The following is a 22,587-nucleotide window of genomic DNA, read 5'->3' on the forward strand; positions in this document are numbered from 1 at the left end:
ATCAGCTGTTTTATTAACTCTGATCTTCATTTCTTTCTGAGTTGCACTTCAGCAGAATCCAGATGTGAGTTAAGATGGTGTGTTTTAAAGAGAACTTTATTGCAAAACCTATTTTGCAACTGTTCTTAAGTTCTTAACTCTGTTTAGAGCACCATGTCACACATCCGTCAAGATTTATCTGATTCTAGATGAGACGTTTCACAGCTCCAGCCACCACATCTGCACCCATGTCTGCTCCCCCTGAAACCACAGAGCAACATACAAGTAATCTCCTGCCATCAGTGTTAATAATGCCCTTGCAGTACAATACCAACACACCCTTTTCTCTCTGAATTGTCTTCTTCTGCTTCTTCTTGGTCTTTAGAGAAAACTTTGTCTCCTCCTGCTATCCAGACCTAAACTGTCTTCTACTCTGCCCCCCTCAGGATTTGTCTAATTCTAGATCTGATTGTTCACAGCTCCAGCCACCACGTTCGTACCCACCTCAGCTCCCCCTGAAACCACGGAGCAATGTATAGGTAATGTCCTGCCATCAGCTTTATAAATGTCCTTACAGTACAACACCAACACAACCATCCTCCTGACTCTTCTTCTTCTTCTGTGCCTCTCGTCCAGGTTACTTGGTGGCTTTGACCGTTTGTGCGGTTGTGATCACTATCTTGCTGGCTGGTTATCTGTTCTTCTACAAATGGATGAAAAACAAGAGATCCAGACCTTCAAATGGGAGAAACGTGGAGGTAACTCTCTCTCAGTCGTTGTTTCTGTGTAAAAGAGACACTACATCTCTATCAGGTAATTTGTCTAACTGATGGATATCACCATGAAACTTCCCCAGTTGGTTACTTAAGATTAAACAAGTTTTCTGAAATGATATGTTTAAGAATGCAAATAAGGTACAACCTTTTTTTTAAAAAAGCACACATTTGCATTTATCTGATCTTATGTGAACAGGCCATGTCAGTGTCTGCAGCTTTAAATGCAGCTGAGTTGCTGCTGTCTCCGCCCCCTTCAGGAAGAAGACTCTCTGTGTCTGTGATTGACATCATGACACTGGAGACTCAGATGACTTCAGCTGAAATAAGGTTTACTGATATCAGGAGAAGTGACACTAACAGAACAGCAGTTCACTAATGCAATGCCAGCATCAAGTCCAAGGATTTCTCTCACACCTTCGGTCTTATACCCTCCTTCGGTGGGGGCCACATCCAGATTTATGGGTGAGAGGGAAACAAAGGTAGTCCAGTGTCTTGGTGCAATCTGGTCTTGAGAGGTACAAGGAGTGTTTGCCTGTCCTCCTACAATGAGGTCTACATGAGGTAAAGAATCTACAGAAGATTTGCAGAGTGCACATCTGCTACAAATACTACGTATAGATAGATAGATAGATAGATAGATAGATAAACAATACTTGCATATCTAAAATCTCAACATGAAATAGACATAAACAATCTTATTTTATGTGGTTGATGTTTAATTGACAGTTACTACATCACAAATTCTGATTTCAGCATTAAATGCAAACAAAAGCAAAATGACCAGAGAGACAAACTGATCAAAACTGACCACAAACACACACAAAAAAACCCCCCAACAGACACAAAAATACCATGAAGAGACACAAGATGACCACAAGGAGGTGCAAAAGGACTGACTGGCTAAACAGTGACTTACAGTTCATGGTATTGGAGCGGCGTTTGTCTGTAAAATAAAACCTGCTCAGATCTGTTTCACTCCAAAAAACAGCCTCTTTCAGCAGAAATAACTTCATTAAGTGTTGCTACTTCACACACACTGCTTCCATCACCTAAGTCCCTTTAATTGTGTCTCTTTAAAGTTTGAGCTGCCAAAATGCCCCATTTTTATTCACCCAACCGAGTAACAAACATAACTAACATCTGCAGTATTGTGTTCAGTTTATGTTTGTTGTTGTTATTTACAGAATGAGCTGCTGAGACATTCAGGTGTGTTTTCAAATACGTTAGTTAGTTCCTCAGATTTCCACTGGGTGGCAGCAGCATCTCACTGAACTGCATGTTCCCTCTTTTTAAATTCCTGTTGGCCTCATGTGTGTGCATTCAATCAGGATTATGTCGGTAATATTTGGGAAAAGGCTGATTTAAAGTATGCTTTCGTTAATTATTCATGCATCATTAATGGCATGATTATGTGTAAAGGTCTTACTCTGAGAATCTTCCTGAATGTTTTATTGCATTAATGCGCTCCTTCAAATGAATGTCAATGACAGTGTTGCTCTGCTCCAATGAAAATCATTTGTAAGTATTTCAGTGCTACGCTACAATAATCTTCTTCTGATGGACTTATCTTGATTTTGTTCAATAGCGTTTGTGAGTAAATATACAAAAGCTTCTTCCACCACTTTGTTGTGTAATTAGCTTCTTTTATTAGTTGTATGGAGATTTGTTTTTAGTATAAAACAATGACAGAGGCTCACACAATGAACACAAAGATATGAGAAATTACCACAAAGAGACACAACATGATTACAAATTAATGAGAAATTACCAAAACAACCACAAACAGCTGCAATAAAGTTGCAAAACTGTCACAAACATTCACAGAATGATCCGGAACAGACGCAAAAAAAGACAACAAATAGACAAAATTACCACAATGCAATACAAAACAGCTGCAGAGTTACACAGTGACCACCAAGAGACAAAAAGACATTCAGGGAAAAAGTCACAACACAAAATGAGTCAAAGACTCAGATAAAAGGTAAAATAATAATAATAATAATAATTAAAAAAAAAAAACTAAACTAAAACAAAAATTGTGCAAAAAAAAAAAAATTCCCCAAAATCAACATACAAAAACAAGACAAAGTGAGACACATTCCATAAAAAGGCAAAGTGATTGTCTGAGTTGTGCCTTTTCCAGATGTTTGCAGATGTTTCAAGTGTATTCAGTGATTAAAAGTGTGAATGATGGTTAAATATAAACTACACACAAGCTGCAGGAGTTCAAATGATTCATTGTGATTCAAAACCACAAAAATAAAGGATATGTCACATCCCCACCGGAACAGTGACGTCTCTCTCTCTCTCTGTGTGTGTGTGTGTGTGTGTGTGTGTGTGTGTGTGTTCACCTTGCCTGGGTGTGTCCCTCTAAAAGCAGCAGGTACTGCAGCAGTTTCGTCTGTTTGTGCTGGGAAGACTTGAACCGTCCGGGATGGATCTGTTCGCCTTGAAGTCGCTTTTGCTTTTGTTCCTTTTTGTTGGTAAGAAGAAGGAAACTTTCTGCAATTGTGATTTATTGTCAAACTGATGTTTGTTTGTTTTTTTAAAGATTATTATTTTATTTTTTTTACGTGCGTTTTTCCTGCTTTTCCATCGTTTTACGCACGGACATTCCTGGTTCCCTGGGTGTAGCCTGTTGGAATCCATGATCAATTAATATCAAATCATTTGTTATTATCCTCCTTTATCGTGTTTAAGTGTTTTCCTAAGATTTTTTAAAAACTCCTACTGTTACTTTTTCTGCACTTCTGCTCTTTAACGTTGCTTTCTGTGACTTGTGTCCCCCCCAGGACGCTGCGCAGCGCAGGATGTTCTGCCGCCGGGTCCAGTGGACGCAATTTTGGGAAGAAATGTGACTCTGAAAACGCTGATTGACAAATCGGAGTACAGCTTCATAATCTGGAATCACAGCGACGGGAAGGAGCAGGACAATGTCGCTACTTTGGGTCCATCGGGGCTGAAGGTGAACGAACGGTTCGAGGGAAGAGTTTCGATCAACGCCACCAACGGCTACCTGAGCCTGTTCTCTCTGAAGTCTGAGGACAGCGGGGATTATAGCATCAACCTCATAGCAGCAGATGGTACTACTAGTACTGGGGAAATTAAACTCCAAGTCCTGGGTGAGTCATTTCTTCTTGGTTTACTACCTGTGATGCAACCTGCCAAAGGTGCAGCAGGGAGATTTGTTCAATTTCCTGTTTAATAGTGGATTACATCTGTGCCGATTTAAACAGTGCCCCACGGTAATTCAGAAAGTCGCCTTAGTTTTTCGTTGTGTGGCTTGTGAACCCGTTCATTTTAAAATGGCAATATTTACAATGCAGTCAGGTGTGTGCTACCTTTCCATAGAGTTTAGCATATTTTTAAATTGTCACTCGGTGAATGAAAGCTGCCTCTGGGACTGTGTCTGTGCCGAACTGATCAGAAGCTTCTAAAAATACAGAAAATGTGCTGAAATGTAAGTGTTGGGGTTGACAAAGACTCCGCGATACGGCTGCAAGTACAATTGGTACATTTTCAAATGCAGTTTGGTGCAGTTCGAAGGCGCCGGCCACACCTGGTACGGAGGGAGTGCAGATATCCCTGCGCTGCAAGGCACTCTGATGAGCAGGTTCTGCGTCGCTTAGCAACCTACCGGTTCGAGATCTATATTTCTTGGCGGAGGAAAGGAAATACTTTTTTTTTTTTCTTCTAAACTTTGTTTTATCCACATTTTGTGCAGTTTTAAAGCATTTGTTGTTGTAAAATCACTGCAGTAGAGCCTCATGAAAGTTGAACATTCCCTGAAGGGTTTAATTTTAATAAAAAAATACAAAGGTTTTTAACAGAAAACAGCAGCAGAGTCTTACACGGAGCTGCTTCAGGGCGTGGCTCTGCATACTGTACTTTCCTGGTGGAGTGTATGTATCAGTGTGCATCTGTGTGTGTGTGTGTGTTTGCGCTTACGTTCATATCTATCAGTGGTCCTATGTGTTGTTACACGCTCACCAACCTTGGCCCCTCGAGCCAACAGGGGTCATTTTCCATGTGCCCTGTTGGTCATGCATAGAAACAAACTAAAATGAGTTAATGACACAAACCCTATTAGACTGTTTGTACACTGTAAGAATGTTAACTACTACAGATTTTTCCTGTTTAAAACAATGAATTAAAAAAAAAAAAAAAAAGTCTGCCTTTCTGAAAGCAGAAACAGCTGCTTAGTCGTGAGTTAAATGTTAGCTCTGTCAGAACTTTTTTAGCTGTTTCCATTAACTTTTTTTTCAGTGTGATAGTTCAAAATGCCCATAAAAATACATAATGGAAACACATGAGACATGCTATAGCATTCAGAGCCATTTATATCCCCGAGGGAGCTGGTGGAGACCAAACATGGAGCTCAATAACGAATGCTGGCTTTACATTCAGAATGTCGACACCGGTCATGCTGCTCTGTTTTCTGGAGACATGTTTGTTTGCCGCATTTTTCAACCCACTTGCTGCAATCCCTCATCTACCATGTTGCCCTCTGTTCCCAAAATAACTTCCAACTCAAAGATGCATCATTCTAATTGTAACACAGTCAATTTTGATGAGTTCTAGGAGGTGTAGGAAAGTTTAGGCGACACTGTTATGTGTTTATTTATTCACGCAATCTGTATGAAAAACAGATTATGTGCCAAATTAAGGTCATTATGTTAATCGCTGCTAGTGACACCGTATAGTTTCTTTGATTACTGGTTAACCATCTGAACCCCAACCAGTTTCTGGACAGAAAAATGGTAGCTGTACGTACAGTAGATATTTTACTACTTACGTGTTGATTTGTTTCCGTGCTGGTCTCCTCTGTCTGTACACACAGCCTGCAGTTCAGCTGAAACGTCACAGAATGTTTGTCACGTGACTGAGTCAAACATGGCGTTTTGGTCGGGCCGAAGAGCAAGAATCAAGTGCAAATACTGGCAACATTTTTGAATTAGGCACATAGAACAAAGCGATTTTGATCAAATAAAACTGTTTCAAGCTTAGATTTGTTAAACTTTTCCAAGGGAATGATGCCATCAGAAAGTACAAAGTCATTTTTTCTGTTTTTGTTTCCTGTTTATGGCTGATAAATGGTACCATTTTGGTGTTTTTTTTTTTGCTTATTTAAACAAAGGTAACCTGGTTTTGGGTTATTCTGTTGATTTGTTTGTTTGATTATTTGGTAAATCTGTAAAATGTTGGAAGTTGTGTGAGAATGCCCATCACAGTTAGAGACTGGCTAAAGGGACAAAATCAAAGAACCAACCAGACCAATCTCCAGAGAGATGTGAGGCTGCTGATGTTCACCGTTTCTTCTCAAAAGCTTGAATAACCTTCTCGAACAGAATAACAGCGTGATTGCTCGGCTCTGCACAGTAATCTGCAGTGTGCCGCAGATGTCTGTGATACTGTAAATATCTCCAGTCTCTTGTATCAACTATGCAGCATCAGATTGAATCTTTATTTATCAAAGGCAGTGAGGCGTGCACGCTGTTTTTGTGACTGCATTCACACATTTTTATGCTCCAGTAAAACCAACAAACCCAGTGCTGTCTGCATGTATGTGTGTCTTCTGCAGTCTCTTCCTTCTGCACCAGCATCGATCCTTCATGTCCCTGCTGGGCAGTGTGGTTTACACAGACAAAACCTATTGTAGAAAAATCACCTCCACAGGAAGCACTGTGTGGAGACACTGGATAAACTGTTGGAGGTCAGAACTGGTTGCCACTCCTTCACATTGTTGCCACACACCCGCTGTTGCCCAATCATCAATAAACAGGCGCTGCATTTGGAGTCAGAGCTCCGGGATTATTGAGAACGAGTCCAGCAGGTCTAGCTGCTGCAGCTTCTTTGCCGTCTTCATTCACTGAATTCAAATGTTGATTTCAGAGCACTATTTTAATTGTGCAAAGTGGCCTCGGGCGAGCGCTCTATTAAATCTTCCACTCCCACATTTAATCTCTCGCCTGCTCATTTGTAGTAGGATTTCGTCAACAAAGCCAATCTTTGCTTTCATTTCAATGGAAATATCCACCTGAACACACCTCAGTAGAGATATTCAAATTTGAAGGTCGGAATTTTAGTGGTGTTTGTGGCTCCATTGTTGTTTCAAATGTAAATGATTATCCCACACACACCTATACCTAATGGTACAAAATGCATAATTTAACAGTTTTGGTCAGAGATAATAATATAAAAAAATCCATTCTAAATTCAGGAACAATGATTGGTATTTGGAGCTTCTTGGATAATATAGCCGCTGCAGGTTTATGGTATGGGCGCCATTGGAACTGCATTTGCTAATTTGCCTTGATATACTGTCAACTGTTGGTTTAATCACCAAAAATGCTGATAATCAATTGTTAAATATGAGGAGTATTTTAATTAAAAAAATAAAAGGCAAAAAATCTGATTCCAGCTTCTTAAATTTGAATTTTTTGTGGGCTTTGAGAAACACTGATGTTTCAACATTTCTGACATTTTACAGACATAAATAATGGATCACTTTTAACCACTTCATTACAACATCCATGAGCTCAACTGCTGTTGCTACAGAAACATTTTATTGCTGCAGATAGGAACATTAACAATGTTAGGAATTTTTGTGTACATTGCAAAATAGACAACTTTAAGAAATAAGCTGGGAGTTGGCAACATGTTTTTGGCTTTTAATAGTGGTTTTCAATAAAAATCTTTTTTTTTTTTTAATGCTGAGTCAGAAATCTCCACTTTTTTTTTTTTTTGCATCTATTGTATTTTCTGATTAATGCAGTGATCATAAAAGACGTCCAAAGCCCCCTCCATAAAAACTTTAAATATATCAAGAAAATAAAACAGGAATTTTATACTTAACTTTATCCAAAGTTAAGATTTTGCATCTGGAAGTTTTTAGCAAAGGTGTGCAATATCAATAAGGTAGCAGCTCATTTGCATATTTAAACAAACAAACAAAAAAATATCTGAAACCTTGTAAAAATCTCAGCTTAACATTGTGATATATCATCAAAATCACTTTATTCTACATCTGCCAGTTAAAAATTTGCCAAAAGTAAAACATCTGCTCTAACAAGATTCTGTACAAATTAAAACAAATTGTGGTACAACCATGAAGCCGTGACTGATTCCGCTGCGACCATCAGTCATGATACACAAATTTATCGGTTGAACTGCAGGCAGTGTTTAAACAAAGCAGAGAGAAGTATGTAGACAAGTTAAAAATGTAAATTGTAAAATATCTTTAAAATATAGAGTACCAAAAAATGTTGAGCATCCATCCATCATCTATACACCGCTTAATCCTCACTAGGGTTGCTGGGAGCCTATCCCAGCCAAATATATTGAGCATGTTGATTCCATTTTTTTGAATTTTTGTAAATAAATAATCAAATATATTTCCCCTTTGCTTTGTCTTTCTATGAGATTTATGACCTGAAAAGCCGAGGCTAGCCATGGTCGTGCAGGACTTTATATTGCGATGAAAAATGAGCCCACAGTGAGTAAAAAGGTGACAGGTTGTCAACTGCAGTAGGCAGTCGTGTATCACTCTCAAAATAGTAGATATTAGATATTTTTTAAAACAATTAATGCACAAAAGGGTTTTTGAATTTCATTGAAAGCAGCCTAAGAGTGACAAAAAACAGCAAAGTATAATCAACTGCTGCTAAATGAAAAGTCAGAGCAGCAAAGTGATGAGTGTCACATCTCTGTGGGTGTATTTGCTGTGAGAATTGACATTATTTTGATTTTTTTTTAAAGATAAATGGAGGAAATTTTGATTTAACATTAAAAGCAAACATCAACCTCAGGACTGGCAGCGTTTCAGAATGATATGTTTGTGTTTTTTTTAATTGAATTTCTGTTGGCATGTGTTTTCCTGCAGAGCCCGTGTCGGATGTTCTCATCAAGCCCAACATGCCTGAAGCGATTGAACACAACAGCACAGTGGTTCTTAACTGCTCTGCTAAAGGCTCCTTCCTCAAGTTCACCTGGACCAACGGCACCATGCCAATCGTGGCCGACGGCAAGCGAGTGACACTGAAAACAGTCAGTTTCTACCCGTTTTTAAGTATTTACTTTTACACTGACTTTCAAGCTCTGAGTCATTCATGTATCATTCGCTTGTTATTTTTTATACACTGAATTTTTTCTATTACATTTTGTGATTCCCAATACAGATTTTCAACGATAGATTGATGTCAGGGCAGGAGTCCATGATTTTTATAGCGCACAGTGTTTTCAGTCCTTCATATTTGTTATGCAATAAGTTCTGTTTAGGAAAGAAAGCATGATGCACATGAGCACCAAACTGCAGCACAATCATTGTAACGATCTTTTGTAATTTTTTATTTTTTTTTAGAAAATATAAGCTGTTATATATGTGTTGTTTTTCTTTGAAAGAAATTACACATTTTTTCAGAGCCAGAAACTGTAAAAATAGACAGAACTGTGTGATTTCCAACTTTCTGATGGTTGTTGAACTACCCATCTATGTATGCTGTCAGAACATTAACCAAACCTAAGATCAAAATTATATTTCATCAAAAACTACCCAAAAGAGAACCATTTGCTCAAATCGATTCTGTAAAAAAATAAAAATAAAAAAGCAAAAAATTGTGGAACAAGAATGAAGACCAACAGTCAATCTAACAATTTATCGATTGAACTGCAGGCTGTGCTTATAGAGAGCACGGAGACACATTTGAAAGCAAATTAAATATGTACAAAGTTAAATATCTATAACATTTATTTTTATTAAAATATATTAAATATTGGTAACATTGTGGGCACCTGGAAAAATGCTGCACATGTTGATTTGAGTGTTTTCCAATTTATACTATAAATAATCATAGAACTTGAACTATTATTCTTTCTTTTTTAATGATTTATAACATTACATTATGACATTAAAAAATAAGTTGACGGTGAGGAAAAATGTGACTGGAGTGAAAAATGCACAGAAACTGCTTTGAGTTCAGAGGGTTAAAGAAAGAAATCCAAGTTTGTCAGATTTCAGTCACAGGAATTCGTTGTGTTCATCAGTATTTCCTTGTATGCTGCGTCACAGGAGGAAGCGTCCAGTTCGCTGACATTCGCAGGCGTCCTCAGGACAGATCTGGTTGGTCCTATTTACTGCACAGCTGCTAACGCGCTGGAGACGGAGAAGAGCGCCCCCTTCAACCTCACCGTCTACTGTAAGTACTGCACAGGCTAACGCTGACGAGCTCACCGCTTAGCATGAGCAGCGATAGTCACCAGATGAAGGAGGGCTCCTTTTTTTTTCTTTTCTTTCTTTCTCAGACTAAAATATTATTTCATACAGACCGAATTTCAAAATCTAGTTGGTACAATGTCATTAAAAATATTGAGCAGATTCTTGCTATGCTGATGATCAACCCTTCATCTTGTCTAGTGACCTATTTCCCAGTAGTTCCTCCAGTCCCACCCTCTGGATACATTTTTTTTGTTCTTTTATTAGTTTTTTAATACAAGCTTTCCAATTTTCTCTACAATCAAAGTTACTCCAATTTGACCACTCGGCAATTTGCAATAGCGTATTATTTCATGTGCCGACAAGCCAAACCCAGCAAATACCAGACTGAAGTTTTGTGAAGGACTTGCGTTGCAGCTGTGAACTTTTAAATTGGCAGTGTTCTCAGGTGGATAAACTGATCACTAACAGTTAATTTAACGGTGCTTCTGGTTTTACATAGCAGCACACCTGCATATTTGGCATTTCTGCACGGACGTTACTTGCCATTTATCAGCCTTTTCAGTTTAGTCTGCATTGTTTGAAAGGCTGCACTTGACTGAGCGAGCTCCACACCTGTTGAACAAAGAAAGGTCACACATGAGTCAGTCGCTGTTACTTCTTCACACCCAAACAGGCCGTATGTCATCATTTCTGTCATTTTCTCGCTCAGAATCCCACTGAGACATGAGACTTTACAGCATTCATGCAGCCGTTCCTTGTTGTGACTTTCACCCTGTCCAGGCATAAACTCCCATCTTGTGACTGCTGCGCTTCAGATTGCGTGGAGTGTTTGCGAGGCGCTGCCTCCCAGCTCTCTGTGGTCTGCAGCTGAAACCACATTGTTTACACAATTGTGTCCTTCTCCATGACTAACCTGAAAGGCAGTGAAACCACACCACGGTTTAACAGTGTTATTAATAAAGCTAAAGTTTACCGCTGCAGCTCAGGGGGGTTTAGTCTGCTCGGTAAAGGAAGTTGCGGGTATTTGTGCACGAAGTCAGAAAGAAAGTTCTTTTTGTTCTACATTTTGCTTCTGTAGAGAGATTTAAAAGTGTCTGCTTGTTGAGAGTTTATTTGCTCATCATAAGAAAAAGGTGTTAAGATCATAACGTCTAAAATCTTTGTTTTTGAGCAAAATATCCAAAAACATGTTTAAGGAGCAGAATTTAACATATTTCAATATAATTACTGATCATCTACAGACTAAAAATATATTGTTTTAATAGCTACCTTATTTCCTAGTTAGAACAAATGGCAAAAATATGAGAGATTTTCTGGTTACAAAAAATACCTTCATATGCTCTATTACAACATTTTACATTTTCCTAACTGACCATCTCAGCACAAAGATGTTTGTTATATAAATAAATGGTTTAAAATCTGCCAAATTAAAAAAAAAAATACAAGTCATAAAGTAGAGATTCAACATGTTTTCCAGTGTTGAGAACTCCTGTGGACACTTGGAAATGTTGATGTTGGTCCTATTTTTGCAATAATCAGCGAAGGTGCAGGACTTTGTATTGCAGTGAAGAATGAGCACACAGTGAGTAAAAATATGACGGGAGTAGAAAACATCCAGGATCTGCTTCGTGTTCAGAGTGAGAAAAGTCATCCTTTATATGCCTTTTGATTTGTGGATGATTCTGGATGCAAAGAACTGCCAAACAAATGGCAGCATACTCATGATAATTAATGCATTAAAGTGATAAAGTTTGTTAAAATAGGCACATATAAGTAACAATCCTAATAAACTTGACTAAAAAAAATGTAGTAAAAGTGCTACAGAGGCTATTAAACAGCAAAACCTGAATATTTCCCACATGCAGACGGGACCACAGTGGTGTTGAACTCTCTCCTCGTGCTCCACAGATGGACCGGATGAAGTCACCGTCAGCCCTGCGAAGCCTCCGCAGTACATAAGAGCCAAGTCCGACTTCAACCTGACCTGCTCGACCCGCTCCAGCCCGCCCGCCACCTTCCAGTGGTACCACAAGGAGACGTTGATGGAGGCCATGGACCCCGTCCTCACTCTGCAAATTATCGAAAAGCACGGACTTGGGAAGGAAATGGGCAGCTACATGTGCAAGGCGAAAAACGCCAAGACCGAGCGCGTCGCCTCCTCTCCTGCCGTTACCTTCGCTGTGATGGGTGAGTACCACGGCTGAGTGTCAAAGCAGATTTAGGTTTTTTTAACAGAGTCTACCCTCAGAAAAGGAGATATTCTGGAGAAAAACACATTTTAGAGCCTAATACCTGCAGAACTAGTGCCATTGGTTCACATCAGCCTCAGCTGGACTAAGCATGTGGTGCTGATTCTCAGCTGTTGGCATGTTAAGCACAGATGGTTAAACTTCATGAAGTAATATGTGGGAAGCTTCTGTTTTGTCACCGACCATTTAAAAACATTTATGAATTTATTTCTCCACATCTGCGTGGTGTCAGTTGTCCAGTTTTACAAGGGTTCTGCATGCTTTTGGAAATAAGTTACTGCTGTTAAAGACCTCAGCAAGGAAAATGTAACGCCATTTCTCCATCAGAAATGAAGGTTGCGTCACATCAGTTATAATATTAATAGGGTTTGGTGTGAACAACTGATGTGTCTCTACATAGCAAACATACAGAATGACATTTACATCTGTCAAAATGTCATGTTCCAGATGTTTAACCCTCTGAACTCCTGCGTTTATTGCTCCTGTCACTTTTTTTATTTTATTTTTTTTTATTTGTAGTCCTGCATCTGAACGGAAACAGCACAACCATGACTAGAAGCAGAGCAGAGAAGTCTTATGTGTAGTATTACAGAGTTATATTGCTATAAATCATAAAGATAACAAAAGTTACAAAAGTTTATTTTTTTATTTATTTGACACAAACTGAAAAAGCCAACATGTACAACATTTTTCCAAGTATGCTACCAATACTAGAAAAACAATACTGGTGACTCTGTTTACGCTACATATTTAACTACCTATTACTATTTTCACATTTGTTTTCATACTTGCGCCTCTCTCGGCTCTGTGCAAACACTGCCTGCAGTTCAGCCGGATTTTTTTTGACTGTTAATCTGAGTCATGGCGTCACAATTGTGCAAAGTAAAGCAGAATCTTTTGACTTTTTACAGATTCTGGTTAAAGCAAACTGGCTATTTTTTCAACATTTTTTTCAAATTTGTAGCTGAGGCGTGTAAGATAGAGTGATATTTGATGAAATGTCACGATTTTTAGGCCTAGATTTGGTTAATTTTCCAGACAAACCTGAAAGTCACAGATGCGTAATTCAAGAACTATCAGAAAGTCGAGGAGGGGAGAGAAGGGGAAGTGGGATATTCGGGTCCAGCCTTAATTCGGACGAAAGCAGAAGTTCACTGAACGTCCACCAACAGACAGCAGAACAAACTGAAACCTACACTTTTCTCGGTGACGTGCCTTCGAGGTACGAGACTGTTAAATGTGCGACCATTACTCATGCCGACTGCTCGTGACACCTTCAAACATTCAGGCTGCAGCCGATTCATCAGTTCGGACCTGTGAGCTGTTCAGATGTTGCATAACGCTCAGAGACAACCTGTGCTGTCTGTAATCTACTGCCAAGGTATCTTTTGACTTCTTGCTTTTTTGGAGGATGTTGTCTTCGTGTTAATTTCTGTGTGTGAAACCTGCTCTGTCAGAGGATGGTCTCACATTATGCCCTGAAGAGTTTCTTTGTTTTCTTTCATTTTGGTTGATGCGAGAGGAAGGAGGAGGAGGAGGAGTGTGCATGAAAAAAGAAGTGACTCGAACATTTTATCTTGGTGACTCAAAGCGGGTTTGGCAGGTTGAAACAGCAGAGTGAAGCCTGAAGTATGAGATCACCGACGTTGCAGTGGGAAGGGAGGGAACGTTTGTTTGACTCTTGGTATCGTGATTTGATTGAAGTGAATAGAAAATGGGAGTTACTTTTATTTTAAGGTGCTACTTTAGTGCAAAATGATCTGCAGCCATAAAGACAAACACCTCACGATCTCTCATGGAGTGATTTAAAATTTTGGAGCTTGGATGGACTCCCAAGTGTATTACGCAACAATACATTATTGGACTCAATGTGTGACCACTTTTCTTCGCTTTCTCAACAAGTTCAGGGATGTTCTTTAGGAGAAAAAAAACTAACATTGGGTTGTTTTGTTTTTCTGCGATATCAAAAAGTTTTCCACCAGATGACTTGGATAACTTTATCTGGATTAATAATTAATCAGAATGATTTTGTTGGGCAGTGCATCTGTATCAGAAATGAAAAACAATGCCTTTCTACTTTGAGACTTCTTCTGAGCGTTGGATCTTTTCTCACACGGCTCAACTCAGGCAAACGCAGTCGAAGTTTGCTCTGGATGGCGTTCAGATCAGTCTTTGAACTCATCGTGCAGAACTTTCATGTGCTGTTTTCTCAAGTATTGCCGGTGAATCACGTTTATTTCGGTCAGGTCCTGATTAATTTTCCATTTATTGTGCAGCCCCTCCGTTGACGTTTCTTTTTGCTACCAAATCTTCCTTTTCGCCGTTTCTCTCTGGTTCCTCCCTGACTTTGCTGTGCACATTTGAAGCCTGGATTTCAGCAAACTCTGTGTCTTTTCAATAAAGTTGAAACAAACACTTGGTGTATCCAAGAACCCCTTAATCTGAGTAAATGATCCTCAACCAGATGGATTCTCTTGTGGATCAGTCACTGAAAATGTCAACCATGTGAGAAAAATATCATGTGTAATTTAAAAAAAAAAGGCATTTGCATTGAAAAAACTGCAAAAAGATAAATAAAATCTCTCTCTCTCTTTTCTCTCTCTCCCCTGGATGCTCACAGAGGCCATCTCGGGTGTTAAAATCACCGGTCCGACTGAAGTCCTCTTCGCCGGCAACAGCACAGCAAACCTGACCTGCCAGGCGACGGCAGGAACCGTGAAGACCAAGACGTGGCTGAAAGACGGCAAACCCCTGATGGCCAGCACCCGCGTGGTCTATTACAACAACATGAGCTCCGTGTTCATCAACATGCTGCAGAAAGAGGACAACGGAGAGTACAAGTGTCAGCTCAGCAACCCTGTCAACACCGACGGTGCCAGCTACAAGATGGTGGTCAACTGTGAGTGTTTGCTTTGCTAAGAGACCTGAAGTCGCCGGCCGCTCAGGGTTTATGGTTTTCCATGACTGTGATTTCTGGGTGTGTGCTTGGCGGCCGTGGTGCTTTCATTTTATAGCGCTTTTATTACGTTCAGAGGATCATAAAAAATTATATGAAATTCTCAGCGAATGTCCATGTAAGACAGCCGCTTCCTGAAGCATGCTTAAAGACTCTTTAATTCAGTGCTGTTTTTATTTTGAACTTCTCTTCATTTTCTGTCCAGATGGTCCTGAGCAGGCGGTGGTGAGAGGTGAAGAAGCCGTAGAGGTCAACGACCCCATAAAGCTCACCTGCGCCGCCATGTCCGTCCCTGCCGCCACCTACACCTGGAAGTTTAACGGCACGGAAACCAAAATCACAACAGCGGACTACATCATCGAGAAGGCCGCGTACAAAAACACCGGAACGTACACGTGCCAGGCGTCCAACTCCGTTACCGGCAAGTCCAGCACGACCACCCACAACCTGTCTGTCAAAGGTAAGATCCACGTCTGCGGCCCGAATTTTAGATTTACAGGACGGACGGTCTTGCATCAACTGCAGATGGACATGAACAGGCACTAGCAGCCCAATTGACCATCAGAACCCTCGGGTTCAGTTAAAATGCCAGAAAAAAAACGTAAAATTAGAAGTTGAATTTCTCGTTGGCTCTACATACTACAGATATTTTACAATTTCCATTTTTACAACCTCTACATACTTGTTTTTTTTTTAACACTACTCTGCATACCAGCTCTACAAAGATGTTTCACCACGATGACAACAACTTGCTGACAACTTCAGCCTCAGTGTGCTGTTTTTCAACCGTGCTGCGTTTATTTTATTGATCAACTATGTTTGAATTTGCTCTCAATGTATTTTTTTTTAACTGAGAAGACGTTCTCCTCTCTGCTCTGTGTAAAACACAGTCTGCCGTTCAGTGAACAGTCACTGAATTTTTGTCACGTTACTTTCGGTTCCACCAAGGATCGCAGATTTACATTTTATTTTTTTACATAAGCTGGTGCAAACTCTTTATTTATTATCTATTTTTGAATTTTTACAGAAACATAATGATTTTAGGCTTTGATTTCATTAATTTTTTTTGATGAACTGGCGCTTGTAAATGTTTTGTTTTATTTATTTTTTTTAATTTTTAGAAAGATGGCATGCCTTTCAAACCCACTGGTAGGTTTTGGTGTTCAGTGGGTTAAAGTTTTTTATTTGCCTTTTAATTGTGCAGAGTTATGCAGAGCGTTGACTTCTATACGCCTGTTTAATTTATGTATGACCTTATTTACGATCAGCCAGCAGCAAACAGCGCAGAGATCTCCGCCAAGGTGACAGAAATACTTTTAGCATCATTCATCGTCTCTCAGGTTGAAAGAAATGTGGTCGGTTCATGACTCAGCAGCTGTTATTTGTTCGTTTTTTGGCACGCGAGCGCGATATCACCTGCAGAGCTGCAACAATCAACCGAACATTTAATTAGCTGTCACCTATTAAATTAACTGCCAACTGTTTTGGTACTTTGTTTTATCATTCTGGGTAATTTTTGAAGAGAAATGTGGTTGACCCAGTTTCTAAGTTTCCAACCTTGTGGCTTTACATCTCATGAATCTTTAAAATGACACGTCATGTAGATTGTAATGCTGGTATGTACTTTACCGGCATTATCGATCACTTCCACAGAAGTCACTCACTCAACAGTCAGTCTGAGTCACGCATTCATTTCTCGTTTGGTTTCTGTTAAGTGACTCATCGCCGTAGTTTGCACACAGAGTAAATATTTATTTACAGTATCATACAAAATTCAGTTTGTATGTATTGACAGATGTTTCTCAGAATATTCTGATGTGTTAAAGATGAATTAAATCCTGTTTTTACAGAGGAGGGAGCGTTGGATGAGGGTCTCTCAGACGGAGCCATCGCTGGAATCGTCATCGCCGTCCTCGTTGCTCTTGGAGCCGCCATCGGCCTAATCTTTTACTGCCGGCAGAAAGTACCGTAAGTACTCTTGCTTTTTGATGGCTCAAGCTGAGCGTGCATTAGAACTCTGAATGGGCCAAATTGAGTTGACAGGGGAGGATGAGTTGCATTACAGAACATTGTGTGCACTTACGGAAGTGTTGTTAATGTGGCTTTTGGCTGAAGATGATATGATAGTACGGGTTCTTTTCTTTTCTAAGAGCTCCACTTCAGGCCTCTGCAAGCTGTGCAGTAATCCTCCTGGTTAATTATTTAGGCAACCAGACGTTTCCTTCAAGGCGGTTTCCTGTCTTAATGCGTTGACGTTGGCTGATAAGGTCTAGCTCTAGTGTTGGTTTCAAAACGTAGTTTTGAAATTTAAAATTGTAGCTGCAGCCTTCATTCACTTTATCCCAGAACAGTTTGATGGGGTTAAGGTCACACCAAACTTCCATTTCTTCATGGTGCTGGCTCAGTGAGCAGGAATATTGATTGTAGTGTTGAAACAGACAAAAGACAAGCTGTTGTCTAAAATGTCAGTAAGATTTCCCAACATTGGATTTAAAAAAAAAAAACAGCCCAAACCAGACTAAATACTTTAAGCCAATGAAAGAAAGGATTGTTTTTAGTCTTTAGGTGTGTTTGTGTCTGTCATGCCGACCAGTTGTCACGGAAACACGCTAGAAGCTGATATTCTCTGCGGAGAGAGGAAAACTAGGAAGGAGTTTTAACAGATTTTTATCAAGGTATGCCAGTTAATTAAAAATACAAAATGTAAAATAAACGATTGCATAAATATTAAACCCCTTGAAGTCAGTTTTTAGTAGATGCACCATTGGTGTAATTACAACTGTGTAGCTTTGTGTGCTTCGGGTTCCTGTCTGCTGGAAAACAAATCTTCTCCCAAGTCACAGTTCTTTTGCTGACGGCATCAGGTTGTCCTGTAGGTGTTCCCTACTCTTTGCCACATTAATTTTCCTCTGTACCTTTACAAGCCTTCCAAAGACTTCTGCAGAGACGCATCCCCACATCATGATGCTGCCACCACCATGCTTCATGGTGGGGATGGTGTGTTTGTAATGCTGTGCAGTGTTTGGTTTCCACCAAACGTAACTTGTAGTCTGATGGATAACCAAATAAATTTTGGTCTCATCAGACCAAAGGGTCTCTAGTGACTTTAGAGTTTGAAATGAAGTTATTGTCTGCATAATCTCTCCCATCTTAGTGGATGAAGGTTGTTTCTCCTTCAGAAGAGTCATAGGTGTCTTGGTGGCCTCCCTCACTAGTCATTCAGTTTATTAGAAAAAAGTTTAAAGCATGCTATGTGAGCTCGAGTTAGCGGCCAATCCATCAAAGTTGTTATTTCTCTTGTTGTGCTGACACGTTTCCAGTACTTTCTTTGCTGCTGTGTTAATATTCCTTTCTGCACAGTTTAGAAATGTGTGTATGTGTGTTATCTGACCTTCCTTGTAGACTTTAACATATCTGTCATTCCCTTTGTGTCTGTATATTTCTCAGTCACGTCCGCCACTTCCATGACCTTCTAGGAAATTCTCTTCATTCCTTTCACGCCTTGACATCTTGCAACATGTTAGACTGATGTAAACACACATACATTCACGCTGTGGAGCTGCCACACAACTGTCACCGTTACACCACAATTTACAACACGTCTTCGCTCAGAAATTCCTTTTGCTGTGTAGAAGCTGTTTCTTAACAGAATCCAGTTTTTTTTAAACAAGAATCCCTGAAAATTATGCTTAGATTCACATCACCAAGAAGAAAACGCAAAAATTGGTGGAAAATCATTATGGGAACAACCAAAGTCTGCTTCTTCGGAAGTTGTGAAATGATGAGGCAGCACAGTTGGATCATTTCAACTCATTGCCAGTAGAAATTGCTTTGGCGTTGGCAGGGCTTGGTGTTGCTCAGGGAAATCACAAAATGTGCCAATAAAGCCGGTAAAATAGAAGTCGCAGCCACATTAAGCAACAGAGCAGCTGATCGTTCCATACCTGCACGGCGACAGTGATGCAATCCTGCGCCGCATCCTGTCGCATTTCAACACACTGAGGAGTGCAAACGGAAACTGCCTCCCTGAAACAAAGAACAAACGGATGAGTCAGTGACAGCCTTGGACAAGCCAAGACGTTCACATTCTTTACTCTGGCAATTTTGGCTTGCAAAGGTATTTAAAGCTGCTGGTGAAGAAAAGTGATGCGATTTCTTTTCTGCGTCACAAAAAGTACGTATTCACGATAGAGAATAAAAACTCATGTTGGACACTCAAGGTTAACTCTCTCAAATTATTATATAGTGATACCGTTTGTAGGAAAATAGATTTCTGAAGATGTTTTTTCAACTCTCTCCGCAGCCCCAAGTCAAGCTAAATAGCTGCAGAAGAAAAATATGTGTTTATCAAGTGCTTGAAATACCAACCGTGAAGCTATAATTGACTCAGCTGTGACCAACAGTTGTGACAAAAATCTAGAAAATTTTCGTCTGAACTGCAGGCTGTGTTTACACAGAGCAGATAAGTAAATGGAGGTAGTAAGCTATGTCTAGTATGTGGACCCACCACTTTATTCCAGTGTTGGTAAAAACCTGTGGGCACCTTTTTACATTTTTGTAAAATAATCAAAACCACTTAACTTTCAGTTTTATGTGTTTTATGACCTATGGCAATATAAGTTTATCATACTGCGCAGAAGACGTTTTTGCGTTACTTCTAGTCATGGTTGTTCTGTTTCCGTGGAGATGCAGGATTTTATATTGCATTAAAAAAAAAGAGCCCACAGTCCTCCGCCGTCCTCCAGTCAGGCAGAACGCTGATCACCACAGAGGTGTTCAGGTGTCGGATGTTGGGCCTCTCGGGGGGCCCCCGGGGGGCTCGGATTGACTGACTCGTCCGTCATTTTATCTCCATCGCCATCAGAAGGTGTCGGCGCCGATGACAAGACGCCTTTGTTCCCTGGTGAGCCTCCGTGTTGATGGTGTTCAGGGCGAATTGAGTGCTGAGAGGAGCATGGAAGGAGTTTAAATTTCTGTTTGTGGTTTCTGTGTCAGCTGAAACGTCTCATTTATAAATGTCAGCTGTTTAGGTGCAATGTGAGTCCATTCAGCTACAAAAGTATGTTCTTTATTATTTGTCTCTAGACTGTAGAGCTGTAGAATTTAATTGATTATTCAGTCAGTTGTCAATTATGAAACAATCTGCAACTATTTTGATAATCGGTTTAAGTGATCTTTTAAAGAAAAAAAGTCTAGATTCTCTGATTTCAGCTTCCAAAATGTGAATATTCTCCAGTTTACTTCCTCCTCTATGACAGTAAACTGAATATCTTTGGGTTGTTGATGAAACAAGACATTTGTTGGCCTTTAGGAAACACTGATTGCCATTTTTTACATTATTTTCTGACATTTTATTAAGCAAAAACTAATCAACATATTAACCAATGATGAAAATAATCGCGATTTTAAACTCCTGCATCCTTGTCAGAATCCTGCAGGAATGATGCCTCTGTATTTCCAGCGATCTGATTGGTCAGCGCTGGAGCAGGTTCGCCCTGCAGCGTGGTTGCCACGGTGATTTACCTGTTGAGCCAGTTTTGCGATTCAGGCCCGAAGAGAGCCGTTATTACTCACTGATCTCGCAGCTGCAAACAGCGCATCGCCTTGTTTTGTTGGTTTTCATCATCAAACGGCGTCACATCAGAGCTTTTTGTGCAGGTGGAAATCAGAGAAGTCAGTTAGAGAAGAGACGGAACTGTAACGTTCAGACATCTCCAGACGATGAGGAGTTTCTATGTGAGGAAAAGAAAGTGCTGACAGCAGAGATAAACGCACAACAAGACGGGGATGTAAGAATCTGTAGAGGCAGTAGAGCATCTGCAAACATGGCTTCTCTCGGTGCTGCAGTGCTCGTTTTTGAGTTTTTAAAGTGCTCATATTCTGCTTTTTTGTGCCGAAATATTAAAAACCCTTGGAGTCAACATGTGCAACATTTTTCCGAGTGTCCACAGATGTTACAGGTGCTGCATGTAATAGAGATTCCACTACTTAGATTTTTAAATTTCCTTCCATGCTTGTCTCCTCTCTGCTCTGTGAAAACACTGCCTGCAGTTCAACCAACTAAGGTCTCAGATTTTTCATAACATGAGTGTTGGTCACAGCTGGGTCATTTATAGCTTCATGGTTGCTCAGAGGAGCCCAGAATTTTTTAGTTTGTACTGAATTTGGTTAGAGCAAAGTCTTTATTTTAGACAAATTTTTAAATGAGTAAAAGAGTAGAATAAAGTGATCTGAATGAAACATCAGTAGAAACGATACCTCATGGATGTGTAGTTCACGGATGGTTGGAAAGTTGGTGATTCCTTCTGCTTTCACGGTTTCTTTTTTTTTAATAAATGTTGGAATTTGCAGTGTCGCTGTAGGACACTGATACGTTGACCACACCAGTGATGAATGTCTTGTGTGGGTCTTTTTTTTTTTTAAACTACATGTTTCTAAGCATCATGTTTACACCACTTTAAAACATGTTGTCTGTTTATTTTAATTCTTCTGAAAGCGTAAGCACCCAATATGTGTGTCTGCATCACCTTTGTCAGACTGGAAGTAAACGGGTAACCCTGTAACATGTAGGAAAAGATGATCTAAAAGCCTTCTAGCTACAGCTTTTCATTTAAAACACAGCTTTTCAAGGTAAAATGACCTCACTGCACAACAACGTCCTCTGGGTGAAGGTTTAAAGTTAAAACCGGTTCTCCTCACGTTACAATAATGCACCTGTTGAACTCCGGCAACAACAAAAGTACACTAAAGTGGGTGATGCACTTCTAATTTGTGCATTTGTGTTCAACTTGGGTCGTTATTTTCAGAAGAAAAAAAACAGCATTAAGCTTGAGTAAACTTTTCAGATGTTAATGCACACTTAGCATCTTGGGAGAGCGACGCAGACGTACGGTCACAAATCAAAATAAAGATCACATCGTCTGATAATGAAACCGGAATCCGAACAGTCTGAATGAGGAAAAAGGGAAAGACTGAGCTGCAGGTGCAGGCAGATAACATGCAGCAAAGCAAAGTCTCAACTTGTACGACACAATAAAACCACCTGCGTCCAACGTGCCCAACGAGGTCTGACAAAATCTGCACAGTTCAGAGGATTTAAGCGATAAAATCAGTAAACAGTCAGCGCCCGTATTTCTCCGAGCTTCAGCAGTTACACGTCAGAATGCCCAGAAACGCCTCCAAAAACATGCAGCTAGCATGTGTTTATGAGATGATGCAAATCTTAAAATGCTTGACTCTCTAAACCCCAAGCTGTTCCTCAGACTTTTATTGCTCCTGTCACATTTGTACTCACTGTGGGCTCATTTGTCACTGCAACAAGAAGTCCTGCAGCTCTATGGAAACGTCACAACCACGACTAGAAGTAGAGAGAACTGAAGAAATCTGTAAATATGAAAAAAATATAGAATTTTT

General features: G+C 39.9%; 1 protein-coding gene across 4 annotated transcripts in view; it reads left to right on the plus strand.

Annotated features, from left to right (window-relative positions):
• The window catches only part of LOC103371787 (carcinoembryonic antigen-related cell adhesion molecule 1), a 55,787-nt gene that overhangs the window by 18,280 nt on the left and 14,920 nt on the right, over positions 1–22,587 (plus strand). For 3 of the 4 annotated variants that reach the window (XM_008301249.1, XM_008301242.1, XM_008301265.1), the window contains 10 exons: positions 459–518; positions 616–737; positions 3,133–3,238; positions 3,548–3,877; positions 8,638–8,801; positions 9,823–9,949; positions 11,878–12,156; positions 14,839–15,117; positions 15,380–15,634; positions 17,025–17,142. In XM_008301249.1, the coding sequence (XP_008299471.1) occupies positions 459–518; positions 616–737; positions 3,133–3,238; positions 3,548–3,877; positions 8,638–8,801; positions 9,823–9,949; positions 11,878–12,156; positions 14,839–15,117; positions 15,380–15,634; positions 17,025–17,142 (1,840 nt within the window). Of the gene's footprint in view, positions 1–6; positions 265–458; positions 519–615; positions 738–3,132; positions 3,239–3,547; positions 3,878–8,637; positions 8,802–9,822; positions 9,950–11,877; positions 12,157–14,838; positions 15,118–15,379; positions 15,635–17,024; positions 17,143–22,587 lie in introns of those variants that run through there. The other variant, XM_008301257.1, reaches the window with a different exon arrangement.

This window comes from Stegastes partitus, unplaced genomic scaffold, assembly GCF_000690725.1.
Source record: "Stegastes partitus isolate 25-593 unplaced genomic scaffold, Stegastes_partitus-1.0.2 Scaffold34, whole genome shotgun sequence".
Lineage (NCBI taxonomy): Eukaryota > Metazoa > Chordata > Actinopteri > Pomacentridae > Stegastes > Stegastes partitus.